The 13263-nt window shown below is 40.2% G+C and overlaps 2 protein-coding genes across 2 annotated transcripts in view; one reads left to right on the top strand and one right to left on the bottom strand.

Annotated features, from left to right (window-relative positions):
- Positions 1–6: 6 nt before the first annotated feature.
- The window catches only part of acad11 (acyl-CoA dehydrogenase family, member 11), a 20581-nt gene continuing 7324 nt past the window's right edge, over positions 7–13263 (top strand). Inside the window, exons 1-13 of the mRNA XM_005722744.2 lie at positions 7–144; positions 248–347; positions 2020–2145; positions 2267–2428; positions 2534–2698; positions 2781–2922; positions 3094–3215; positions 3411–3517; positions 3775–3886; positions 4238–4315; positions 4712–4850; positions 5206–5313; positions 6963–7061. Of these exons, the coding sequence (XP_005722801.1) occupies positions 23–144; positions 248–347; positions 2020–2145; positions 2267–2428; positions 2534–2698; positions 2781–2922; positions 3094–3215; positions 3411–3517; positions 3775–3886; positions 4238–4315; positions 4712–4850; positions 5206–5313; positions 6963–7061 (1582 nt within the window). The 5' untranslated portion in view covers positions 7–22. The remainder of the gene's footprint in view (positions 145–247; positions 348–2019; positions 2146–2266; positions 2429–2533; positions 2699–2780; positions 2923–3093; positions 3216–3410; positions 3518–3774; positions 3887–4237; positions 4316–4711; positions 4851–5205; positions 5314–6962; positions 7062–13263) is intronic.
- ackr4b (atypical chemokine receptor 4b) overlaps positions 11752–13263 on the bottom strand; it is a 4006-nt gene continuing 2494 nt past the window's right edge. The window contains exon 2 of the mRNA XM_005722743.1: positions 11752–13095. Within this exon, the coding sequence (XP_005722800.1) occupies positions 11982–13088 (1107 nt within the window). The 5' untranslated portion in view covers positions 13089–13095 and the 3' untranslated portion in view covers positions 11752–11981. The remainder of the gene's footprint in view (positions 13096–13263) is intronic.

The raw sequence follows: 13263 nt of genomic DNA, 5'->3' as shown, positions 1-13263 counted from the left end.
AATCCAGAGTTATAACTGCGAAATGGAGGAACCGACCACTCCTGTACGACAGCAGCATAAATTCAATGTTGGCAGGCTTCAGAGATATCTGACTGCCAAGACACTTTTGTCAAACAATGACACCCTGACTGTAAGACAGTACAGGTAAGGTAGCCAAGTCTGTCTTCATTTTGTAGTGTCAAAGTTAATCTTGTGCAAATGTTTCGCCTGCTGATAACATGCTAGTGACACTCGCTTATCTTTTCAGTGCTGGTCAGTCAAACCCAACTTTCCTAATCCAGACGCCGTCAAACAGTTATGTTCTCAGGAAGCAACCCCCAGGTGAGCTGTTGCCAGGAGCTCACAAGGTAAGGCTCCCCCCACAGTTATTGTAGTTTTGGTTAAAAAATAAATAAAATATTGTTAATGTCCTGAGTTAGTTTCCTCACTTAAATTTTTACTATTTTAAATGGATAGGTTTAGTTTGTTTTTATGTGTTCTCCTATAACTAATGCTTCCTCGTGCTGTCTGTGTTTTAGTTTAGTTTGGGTTAACTGGTGAATCACTCACTCAGCACTTATCCAGTTCAGGGGTTTCTGGAGCCTGCCCAGCCATATGTTTTCAATACGTGCTTTAATTAATTCTCATTATTTTTGGCAGCAACCACAACCTCAAGTGGTAAACAGCAAATAAGTCAATAAATAAACTGGGGGATATTTTTACATTAGGATTGCGTGTAGGTTAAGATGACCTGCTGAAGATCATTCCCAGCGAGACAATGGGAAAGAGGTGATTTAAGTGACTTTTAAAGTGGTATGGTTGTTTTTGCCAGACAGGTTGGTCTGAGTATTTTAGAAACTGCTGATCTACTGGGATTTTCCTGCATATCCATACCTAAGGTTTACAGAGAGAATGGTCAGAAAAAGAGAAGATATTCAGTGAGCAGCATTTATTTGCTCTGAAGTGCCTTGTTGATATCAGAGGTCAGAGTAGAATAGACTGACTGCTCTGAGCTGATAGGAAGGCATAAGCAACTCAAATAACCACTTGTTCCAACCAAGATATGCAGAAGAGCATCTCTGAATGCACAACACGAACCTTGAATTAGATGGTTTACAGTAGCAGAAAATCAAACCGGCCCACACAGTCACATTCAATACAATAAAGCACGATTGGGATGTGGTGGAACCAGAAATTCAATCATAGATGTGCAGCTGACAAATCTGCAGCAACTGTGTGATATCCTTTCAGTATTTATAAAAAAATCTCTGAAAAATGTTTCCAGCACCTTAATGACTCTGTGCCACAAAGAATTAAGGCAGTTGTGAAGGCATAAGGTCGTCTAATCAGTACTAGCAATGTGTACCTAATAAAGTCGTCATCGTTTATAGTTTGGTTTTATGGTTGTATAATAACCTTGTTTTGACCACTGAAATAGTTGACAAATACAGACAAAACACAGTGGTTTTGTGCATCAGGTAACAAGTCACAAGTTTATTTTTCAGCCTTGATTTTTTTTTAGTGAGAATTGTTTTTTTTATATGGTTTGACTGCAGGATTTACGTATTTGACCAGAAATGGGAATATGTGAGTCAGGGAGCGCTCAATGATAAAAAAATAAGCTCAAAAGTTTTACAAAAATGTTCCTGGCCACAAATCTGAGCGGTCATTAGACGACCATGTAGCAGATTTCCTGGAAACAATTATGGAAATGTTGTTTTTTTATTACGTGTTTAGGATATAACCAAGTTGGCTATGTTTAGTTATAAAAATTAAGCTATTTTTTTTAATAACCCGAATGAATATATTTATATCTAATGAAAGCTTCATACGTGTTACTTATGTTTAATACTAAATGGTGCTTTACATTTACCATCTGTGCACAAACACTGTTTTGTGTGACCTTGTAACTAATTGGATTTAATCAAATGAAAGAGCTCACTTTTCCCCAAATGTTTGGGAAAGTAGCACGTGATCATATTAGCTTCACTCAGTGGGTGAAGTTTCTCATAGAAGTGGATTTTTCTGCTTCGTTCACAGGTGGACAGGGAGTATCGAGTGCAGAAGGCCCTCTTCTCTGTTGGTTTCCCCGTTCCACAGCCCCTTCTGCACTGCGCTGATATTGAAGTCATTGGAACAGAGTTCTACTTAATGCAACATGTGAAGGTACTTTTTTTTTGCACTTAGGAGTCACAAGTCCCTGAATCTAATATTTTTTTCTAATGGTTTTTTCTAAGATGAAAATATTATTTTTGTTTGACGGCAATCGTGCAATTCTGTTTATTAGGGGCGCATATTCAGGGATCTTCGTCTACCTGGAGTGAGTCCAGCAGAGAGAACAGCTCTGTATGTGGCTGCGGTGGAAGTCCTGGCAAAGCTGCACTCACTGGATCTGCCATCAGTGAACCTTGAAGCATATGGAAGAGGGCCAGGTTATTGCAGGAGACAAGTGAGTTAACACAACATTGATTAAATCGAAGTCATTTTACTGTTTATTTGATCTGGAACTTAGTCACGATTTGTGAAATTAAAGAATGTCTTTTTATCTGTAAAGGTTTCCACCTGGACCAAGCAGTACACTGCAGCGGCCCACAGAGACATTCCAGCCATGAATGAACTGTCTGATTGGTTGATGAAGAATCTACCAGCCAGTGACAGTGAGGTGACCCTTGTCCACGGAGATTATCGACTGGATAACTTAATATTCCATCCAACAGAGGTACACTTTGTCTGATCTTTATTTTTAGACCTTTGCTACATTTGTCTGTGAATACTTCACAAAGTCTGTTTTGTGTGATAAGGCGCGTGTGATCGCTGTGTTGGACTGGGAGCTTTCTACCACTGGACAGCCCCTGGCAGATCTGGCCTACTTCCTTATGCCACAATACTGGCCTGCAAGTCTCAGCGTTATCAGCACGATGGGCAGTTTAAAAGGAATAGAGGGTAACGCCAACAACTGTTGATAACTCTGACAGTGATTAACATTTATAGACAGTGGAAAAACAGATTTGTTGTTTTCAGAAATTTGTATTTGATTATGATTTTATATCTGTTATTTATTTGTTTATGTCTGCTCACAGTCTTGTCCCTCTGGTCTTATTCCTCAATGAGCAGGTATCCCAACTGTGGAAGACCTGATCTCCATTTACTGCAGGTGCCGGGGGATCCCCCCTGCATTGCCACAACTGAATTTCTACTTGGCCCTGTCTGTCTTTAAAATGGCAGGAATTGCCCAGGTTTGTACCAAATTTCAACACTAGGCTGATTTTCTTTTTTTTTTTTTTTTTACTGGCATACAGTATTGTGCAACTCACAGCGCCATACCTCATTTCCTCATATTTAATTAAAAGTTATAGACAAGCACATGATGTAGTCACTTAATCTTTCATTAAAATTAAGATTTTTTTAAAATTATTATTTGTTTTTCGTAGGGGATCTACGCTCGTCACCTCCTGGGTAATGCCAGTGCACCGAATGCAGCTCAGTTTGGCCAGTGTGTGGAGCCCTTGGCTAAGGTTGCCTTGCAGCTTGGGCAGAGGTAGGTTTCAGTAATGAATGAATTCCTTGTGCAGCAATGCACTGATATCCTTTGACACATTCAGACATAACTTTAGCATAAACACTCTGCTATAGCAGGAAATCTTTTTTAAATCCTTCGTCACTGAAGGTCAAAAAAACTGATAGATCCCACCTGTTGATTATATGTAAGACAGCTGCAGTTGGAATTTGACACCCAGCTGTTGCTTCTGATATTCTCTGTTAGAATTTTAACATTTGAAATGTGTTTCATGCCAGGCCCCTCACAGGTCCAACAAAGGACAGATTGTTTTTCCAGACAGCTAAAGGTCGGGCTGTTCTCCAGCAGGTCAAAGATTTCATGAGACAATATGTGCTTCCTGCTCAGAAGGTCAGTTCCAAGAGCTGCCAAGAACAGAGGGGTTTTGTGTGCATTGATGAAATTTTAACTTGTGTACACAGCAGTTCGTTTCTTCACTGAAGGCTAATAAAGTAGAGTCAAAGAACAATGTGTCTCCTGGTTACATAAAATATGCTGCATATGGGCATCATCACATGGCAGGGCTTTGTAGCATTCTCACGTAAAGTGAAACAGATGAAGAACCACAAGCTCTTCCATGAAGCTATCTCTGCAGGAATATATTGTTGAGCTGATGTTACCATTGAGTGCCTGGAATGCTTGTAGCATCAACATGAACTCACTTGACAATTCACTTTGTGGAAAAATATTGTTGTTCCTTAGGAGGTTGCACAGTATTACACCAAACACGCTGAGTCTCCACAGAGATGGCACACCCCTCAAATTATAGAGGATCTGAAGGTATGTAGGGTTGATTTCTTTTGTTTGTTTTTTAAACTTAGTAACTCAGTCTCTTTTTTTACACAAATCCTACATAGTTAAAATGACAGCACATAAGGGGAAAAACCCTCCAAAACAAAAAAATATAACCACATGTGATAGAGGACTGTCTAAGATTAAGTACTAGTCCAGAAAGTTCAACACCCAAGTTTATTTGACTCTTCTGCAAATAGCACACCTGAGACGCCCACGCACTGCAACCCATCATTAGTATTTGGCGTTTGAACAAAATTACTATTATTTGTGTCTGCGTGGATCTGTTCCAATTTCTGGAGCTCTGCTTGTTATCAGCATAGACAGGGAAAGAAGCCGTGGCTTGCATTTTCACTCTGTATAATAACATGTGTCTGTGTGCAGATTAAAGCCAGGGAAGCCGGGCTGTGGAACCTGTTCCTGCCTGCAGTCAGTGGGCTCACCCAGCTGGATTATGCCTATATTGCTGAAGAAACCGGCCACTGTGTGTTTGCCCCTGAAGTCTTTAACTGCCAGGCTCCTGGTAAAATATCTACATCAAAGACCTTTGATAATATTACAGATCAATTTTGTCCCTTACTTTGCTCTACTAGGATGGACTTGCTCTTTGTATATAGAAGCTAGACTGCATTTTCTCTCCTTTTTTTTTTTTTGAGTAGGATTCTCTCTAGTCAGGAAAAAGACTCTCCAGATGTCAACATTTCAACCTCGTTTTAGTCATAACACTCCATTTTGGGGTTTTAAAAATATATCTTCCAAACCACACAAAAATCTCCAGATTCAGCTTTTTCAATCAAATCAGTCTTCCACGAGAGCATAAAGGTTCCCAAATTCAGCTAGTAATTACTGGAAGATTATGATTTTTTTTTTTTCCACAGACACAGGAAATATGGAAGTGCTCCACATGTTTGGCAGTGAGGAGCAGAAGAAGAAATGGCTGGAACCTTTACTCAGAGGAGAGATTCGCTCCTGCTTCTGTATGACAGGTAGTTCCAAGAACAGGTCACAAAAAAATGCTTAGAGAAAAACATACCAAAATCTGTGTTGGTGATTGAAAACAAAGTTTGAGGAATCTGTCATATCTATAAGCATAGCTTTCTTGGTGTAGTTTGGAACACTTTCTGTTATGAATTCATAAAATTTCTTCCCTTTTCCAAAGTATTTCTAATGTTCACTTCTCAAAATATGTGTTGTGGTCTTCAGTCACATTGTTTTCTGCTAAGTGCAGATTGTGGTCTTGATTAGGCTAAGTTATAGAAGGCATGGCTGCTACTGACTGCGTGAAAGGCCCTTCACACGCCAATAGCAAACACGAGATCCCGATGAGTAATTTCTCCCTGTTTTGTTCTCTTTTGCTTATAATGCTGCCTGGAAACAGCGACATGCTGCTGCCAGAGGTGATTACGCTGGTTTTGAACATCCTTGGTTTTAGTTTTTTTTTTAAATTATCAACACATAGAGATTAATAGTGTTTTGGATACATTTTGTTTTGCACAGCAGTGCAGTCATTTTCCAGTATTGAGTAAAAGTACTCAGTCTGAAGTGCTGAAGGAGCCAGACATTCTTGTCATTTGTTTAAAGTGGCTTTGATGAGTTCTCAAGGTCTTCTGGAGGTCTTTTAAAGTTGTCTTCATTTTCATTGCAGTTCTTATACCTCACCATTTTCAGAGGAATCTTTTTTTTTTCCTCCCTGTTTGTTTGTTAAGCCACTTAACACTGACCTATGAGTCATTTCAGTGCTAAAAGGCACCCAGTTCAAGGGTTGAACCAGTGTTGTGTCTACTCATAGAGACAACTTGGCAAAGAAACACTGTTGCTAGCAGCCTGTCGCAAAAACACATAATTTGTTCCCATGTCTTTATTTAAACATGGGTTAACAGTTTTGTTGTCAGATCCTGATCCACCATGAAGTACCATCTGGAGAGCATCTGATTGGCAACTGCTTCACTTTTTATCACAACAATGACCCCAACACACTGCCACTGCAGCAAAAGCATAGCAGGATAGAAAAGCACACAGTGGGACGCTATCAATCCTGGACTGGCCTCTCCAGACTGCAGACGTCAATATTATTGATGCAGCGTGGGATCATCTTGACAGAGAATAAAACAAATGGCAGCCAACATCCAAAGAAGAGCTTTGGATGTCCTTCAAGAAGGAGAACTATTCCTGAAGACTACTTAAAGATATGACAAGAAGGTTCAGGCTGTGAAGAAGAAAAAAAGAAAGTCAGATCAAATATTGATTTTTCAAACCTGTCAAAATTGTCAAAATATATTTTATTTCCATGTATGTTTGCACATTTTTAAATACATCACTGCAACCATTTTCCCTTTTCCTAACAAAATCTAAAGAAATTAGGGAGCAAAAGAAGAAATTAGCACTTTTGCACAGTACTCGATTACACTGGATGATGAGGAGAACCCTTTGTTGTGCACTGATAAATAATTTAAACTTCTGGTAACATCTGCTGTATATTTGAACCCTTTGGCCGTGAAGGGAAGCTTAAGATAATTTGGGTTACCAGACGTGTAAAAACACGAGTCTGAGTTGAGTTTCATTAAGTATTGTGATATGTTATCAGTATTGTCGTGGTCCTTCCTGTAAAATAGTACTTCCTGTGGTCCCCCCTCAGAACCTGATGTGGCCTCCAGTGATGCAACCAACATGGAGTGCAGTCTTCACAGGGATAAAGACGACTACATCATAAATGGGAAAAAATGGTGGAGCAGCGGTAAGTATTTGTTTTTTTAGCTGGCATTTGTTTGTTCATTTGTCTCCTGGAGACATCAGCTTTGGCAGAACTGCCACAAAAGCAGTTTGGAGTGTTTTTAGTGTTTTGTCAATGATGCATCTATGTACGAAACTTGAATGGGGGCCAAGTTTGAAGATGGGTGTGCTCCAGCCCATGTGTACTGAGTTTAGGATGCCGGAAGTAACTGGTTTTGCTGTTAGCTCATAACTTTGTTTGTTCCTGTCGCCATGGCAAATTGTGGCCTTGGAGATTCTTAATGTTGCAGGGAGTACCCCACAGGAATTTTGTAGTATGCTGATGTCAGCTGGAAAATGTCCCAAGTTTGCAAGATTAATGAAATGTTGCAGGTGTGATTTGACATACCGTAAACAGCAGGACTGAGTGCAACAGCTACAGAGAAGAAATTAGTGCTGTGGCTCGTGTGATTTCATTGCATTTACTTTAGAGAGCCTAAAGTCTGTAAACACCAAGCAGTTGTTTTATCACAATCCCTGCTTTAAAATATTTTAGAGCAAGTCCCCATAAACCAAAGAATGTTTTTAAAAGGGTGAACCTGAAAGTGTTGTTGATCATAAATGTCTTAAAGAGCCTTTCTCAGTAAGAGATGAGTTTATGCAATCAAAATGTTACTGTAGCAAAGCAGCGCAGAGATGCATATCAAACCAAAGTGCGAACATATGGGCAACAAAAAAGAGCAACAGACTCTTGCGGGAAGGATTATATAACATAAATAATTTTAAAAGTCAGAAAAACCTTGGCTTCATGCCTTTCTGAGAAACCTGGCTTCAGTTTTCCAACAGGTTGAACCAGTATAGGATCATGGATCAACTGGCATTTTATTTCTAAATGATGAGTCATCACACATGAATCAACTTTCAAAGACAACAAAATGGCCTTAAAATCCTAAAATAAATGCGCTGCTGCAAACAGTTGCAGTGCCCCGAAAAAATATTTGCCTATTTCCCAAACAAATCATCAAACGAATAGGTTAAAAAAATCTCAAAGAGCAACACATCACCCCAACTCTAAAGAAACTCAAGAACAGCTGAGAAACAAAGTCATCAACGTCTATCAGTCTCGAAAGTATTACAAAGCCATTTATAAGGTTTTGGGACTCCAGTGAACCACAGTGGGGGCCATTATACACAAATGGAAAAAACAGAATTGTGTGGAACCTTCCCAGAAGTGGCCTGCCTACCACGAGCACATCAATGACTCTTCCAGGAAGTCACAAATGAACCCAGAACGTCATCTAAAAAAACTGCAGATGTCATTTCCTTCAGTTATGGTCAGAATTCATGATTCAACAGTAACAAAGAGTCGGGACAGAAATGACATGTGTGGGAGAGTTCAAGGAGAAATCCACTGGTGACCAAAAACACACAAAGGCTTATCTCACATTTAACAAGAAAAAAGCCATCTTGATGATTCTTAAGACTTTTGGGAAAATATTCTGTTGACTGATGAGACAAAAGTTGAACTTTTTGGAAGGTTTGAGTACATCTGGCATAAAACTAATACAGCATTTCATAAAAAGAATATCATACCAGCAGCATGGTGATAGTAGTGTAATGATCTCGACGACTTGCCGTAACTAATGGAAGAATGAATTCTGCTCTCTAGTAGAAAATCCTGAACAAGAATGTTAAACCATCAGTTCATTCCCTGAAGCTCAAGTATCAGAAACACACCAGCAAGTGAACCGCTGAAAGGCTAAAAAACCAAAATGAAGGTTTTGGAGTCCTGACTTAAATCAGATTGAGATGCTTTGCTAAACTTAAACAGGCAGTTTATGCTCGAAAAACCTCCAGTGTGGCTGAATTAAAACAGCTCTGCAAAGAAGAATGGGCCAAAATTCCTCCACAGTGACGTGAAAGACTCACAGCCAGTTATAACAAAAGCTCGATTGCAGTTCTTGCTGCCAAGAGTGTCCAACCCAGTTATTAGGTTTAGGGGGGGCAGTTACCTTTCCACACAGGGTTAGGTAGGTTTGAATTAAAAAAAAAAAAGTTTAAACCTTAATAAATTAAATTTACTTGGTTTATATTTGCCTAATATTAAAAATAGATTGATGATGTAAAATATTTTGCAAATATGCAAACGAAAATGAAAAATAAATAAAATCCGGAAGGTGCAAATGCTTTTTCACAGCACTGTAAGGTCATGGATCCACTAAATCAGCTGACATCAGCTTACTTCTAAATGAGTCATTATATACGAGTCATAATGAAAGAGAAATTGGCCTTAAAATCGTAAAATAAACGTGCTTTTGCAAACATTTACAACTGTTGGGTAAATCTTACTAACACTGCATTCATGCTCACAGGCACGTGTGTGTGTAGGCCCTCAGTCTGTGTGTTAATGCTCTGGAGGTTAACACAAATCTGTGACTCATGTGTGAATCACTGTTCTTCTTGGTCATTTGGACTATCTTTGTCTTTATAAACAAGTTTGGTGTTTAATATCCTGCTTGACTTGATTTGATCGTGATAGTTAAATGTCAAAAACTCAGAGTAGTGGTTTTGTTTTCCGCGTAACCTCCTTAGACCCGAATGACGCTTGCAGAGTCTGTGTACTCCGAGGGCTTCGCTTCCAAGTTAAATGAAAGCAGCGACTTGTTGTTTTTATTAATTGGAATTTCTTTTCGCAACTGAAAGCTTGAAATGCTGCGGTTTTTAAAAAATAAATTGAGCAGAATTTCTGCAGCTCATCATTTTTATCTAGCGCACAGTTTGACTTTATCATTCATCGGCCGTTATGTTGTCCTTTTCGAATGTTTTTCTTTTGACTGGAAGTGAAAATTCCATCAGGAGAAACAAATCTTCTGGGGTTATGAGAATTTCCTTTCCTCGCATGAATATATCTCTCTGTCGGAAAAGAATGTGGGTGTGATTGCGGGTTCTTTCGTACTTTGTGTGACCCATTGTCGCTTTTGTTGCAAAACGTATGATACTTGAGTGGAAATCAGTCTTTTCTTTTCCTTTTTTTTTGTTTTGTTTTTGTGTGAGACAAGATTTCCATATATTCAGTCCAACTTTAGTTCGAACAAAAGTAGAAGTGAAACCAGTGGTTATTGTATTCAGATATTTTATTTTTATGGAAGGCGTTTCTATGGTAAAACTCATTCTTTCCTATCACAAAAGTAATATGAACTCGCAGTTCCTCACTGATGTGCTATGGGTGTTTTCCACAATATGATTTCCAAGTACTTGGGAATCCTTAAAGAGATGGATCTCTGCCTTTATTTGTGCAGCACTGTTTCCAATAACAGAAACGACAGACTTTTTCATGCTGTATTACGTCATAATCGCAGAGCATTCCTAGTTGCGATCTCTTGACTGCTGCTTTCTCTTAGAATTACCGATCATAACTAAAAGCTACTGAAAATAACCCTTAAATTAAAAAATGCTGTCCATAATCCACACGCACTTTCGCGTTCCCTTTTTCTCTAAAGCTGTGTGGTGCAAAAGGCAGTTTGTTGCTAGATGGAAGGGTCTATAGACATTTCCAGTACAGCTTTGCGGTGTGGAAGCTATTGAAGCTGGTCCCATAGGCATGTTAATGCACTACAATGATTCCCAGACGTTTAGTGTTTTATCTTCAAGCCACAGGCGTTTGTATTTGCATACACACTCACGGAGCTGATATACATGCTTTTCATTATTAGCAGTAGCTGTGAGATTGTCAGTGGAATTACAGAAGACATAATCATTTTGGCTTCTGTCAGGCCACAATATGATAAGTCCAAAAAAATAAGCAGTGTTAGCACTGTTGTCTCACAGCAAGCAGATCCTGAGTTCAACTCCAACACCATCTGGCCAGGCTGTGTTACTGTTCAGGAAATAAAAAGATGAAAACACCTATCCAACCGTGTTTTTACCATAACTTTCAAAGGCATTGTTCAGGTAAGTGGAATCATGCAGGATTTGGGGCTTACTTTGGCTTATGTTGTCTTATGATATGCACCTTTAATACGCTTGTTTATTCAGTCGTTTCTCTGTTTAGAAATTATTCAACTTGTGTCCTAAACATGTGCTAGACACACCTAGTTTGGGGATCATTCAATCACGCTTCTAAGGCATTGCTCTGGAAAAGAATGACTAACAAGAGGAAAAGAATGGTAAACAGTGAATTCATGTTTGTCTTTGATGTTCATGAGGTACTTGTGGGAGTTGTGATCAAGAATTTTGACTCTTCTTTGTTGCTGTGTAAAAAGGCTTGAGTAAACTTTGACCTCTTGGTTTATCACCCATCTACAGCAAAGCGCTGAGCCTAGATTCTAAGTTTAAAGCATAATCTGGGGAAAAAAACGGTGGATTGGGTTTTACTGCAAACTATAAAACTTGTGTTATTGAAAGGATAAAAAAGATTAGATGAAAACAGCAGTCGCTCTTTAAACTTCTCCAAACAATATTCAGCTTTGATAGCATGGTGGGGTGCTTCCTGCTGGTTGCTGTCCTGTCTTTGCTTGCCAAATGTTTTTCCACTCGATGGGTCACCCACTGTGCAGTCAAGTCATCCGTCATCCCAACCCAAAACCACGGGATGTAATGAAATGAGACGCAGATGAGCTCGTTTAAGGCGGTGTAAACTGTAAAGCTGTATTCGATTAGTTGCAAAGAACTCGAGAACGAGAGCGTCAGCTGCACTCAGTTGCGACAGATGCGTGTTATTGAAAACTTTGTTCGTTTATTAAACAAAATACATAATTTATACAAAATACTTTGCTGGTTAGTGCATATAAATTCACTGTACATATACAATTATTAAACTGAGAATTAACATTTATATTTATGGGGATCTGTCTTGCATGTTAGTAAGGGAACGTAAATATATTTATACTGTGTACATGCAATTTTGTATATAAGTTTACAAAAAAATAGATAAATATTTCCAGTCTTAAATAGTAAAGGTGCTGGTGTCTTGTTCTTCTGAATCCGACTGGGATTGGGTTTGATTACACGCTTGGAGCGCAATCTCCACGGGCTCCTCGTTGACGTGTCTCTGGTGTCTTCCAAGTCGCTGTCCAAGGTGTTTGGCAGTCTTTAGAACGTGACTCCTGAAGGACGACCCCATGAAGGCGTACAACAGCGGGTTAATGCAGGCGTGGGTGAGAGCCAGGCTTTCTGTCACCTGCATAGCGTGATCCAAGCCCTTGCTGACATCACAGTCGGTCACGAGCATGTAAATGATGTCCATCGCTCGGCAAAGCTTGACTACCGTGTAGGGCAGCTGGGTGAGCAGGAATACGGCCACCACAGCCAGGAGGACCCGCAGGGCTCGCCACTTTTTCTCTCGTCGCACCGCGACGGCCTTACTCAGCGCCAGTCCCACTCGGCAGTAGCACACCACCATGACCAGGAAAGGTATCACAAATCTCAGGATCACCTCAAGCAGCTCCAGGGAAGCCTTTGCAGGTCGGGCCATGCTGTGCGGGTAGATGGCTGTGCAGCTGATCCTGTAATGGGTGTGCTTCACTGTGGAGAAGATAAGTTCAGGAAGGCCGAGAATGCTGGCTATAGTCCACAGCATGAGGCACACCAGGAACCACTGTCTCCTGACTTGGGATCTGGTGCCAGCTCTGTCCGTTGGATTTTTGGTTACAGCGCGGTAGCGATCCACACTGATGCACGTAAGCATCAGCATGCCGCAGCTGAAGTTGGTGCTGTAGAGGAAGGATGTGAGCTTGCAGGCTGCCGTACCCAGCATCCACCCGTGGACAGCATCGGCTGCCCAGAAAGGCAGGGTGAAGAGAAGCAGCAGGTCTGAAATGGCAAGGTTGAGGATGCACACATCCGTCAGGGTTCGCAGTTTCAGCCGTGACGTGTAAACCACCACTACCAAGGCGTTTCCCGCCAGGCCTACTATCAGAGCCAGGGCATAGATGACCGGAAGGAAGACGCCGGCAAAGGAACGCACTGTTTCCTTGTCACAGATGGTGTGTTCATAATTGTAGTCGTAAGTTTCATTTGAATCATCGTCGTGGTGATAGTCAAAGTCGGCCATACTTTTTCTGTGGGAAAAAAATACAAGAGAAAAAAGGAGAAACATTTCTTTAAAAGCTCCACCTTTTTAGTTGGTAATGCTGTGGTACAGTTTACTCTGAGTACCAACAATTGAGTTCTTGCCCATCATTAACATGTATGCATCATTTAACAGAACAAGAACGAACTGCCAGCCC

This window comes from Pundamilia nyererei, unplaced genomic scaffold, assembly GCF_000239375.1.
Source record: "Pundamilia nyererei isolate P.nyererei 1_Seehausen unplaced genomic scaffold, PunNye1.0 scaffold00007, whole genome shotgun sequence".
NCBI lineage: Eukaryota > Metazoa > Chordata > Actinopteri > Cichliformes > Cichlidae > Pundamilia > Pundamilia nyererei.
The sequence above is the reverse complement of the archived record's forward strand: the minus strand, read 5'-3'. Positions and strand labels throughout refer to the sequence as shown.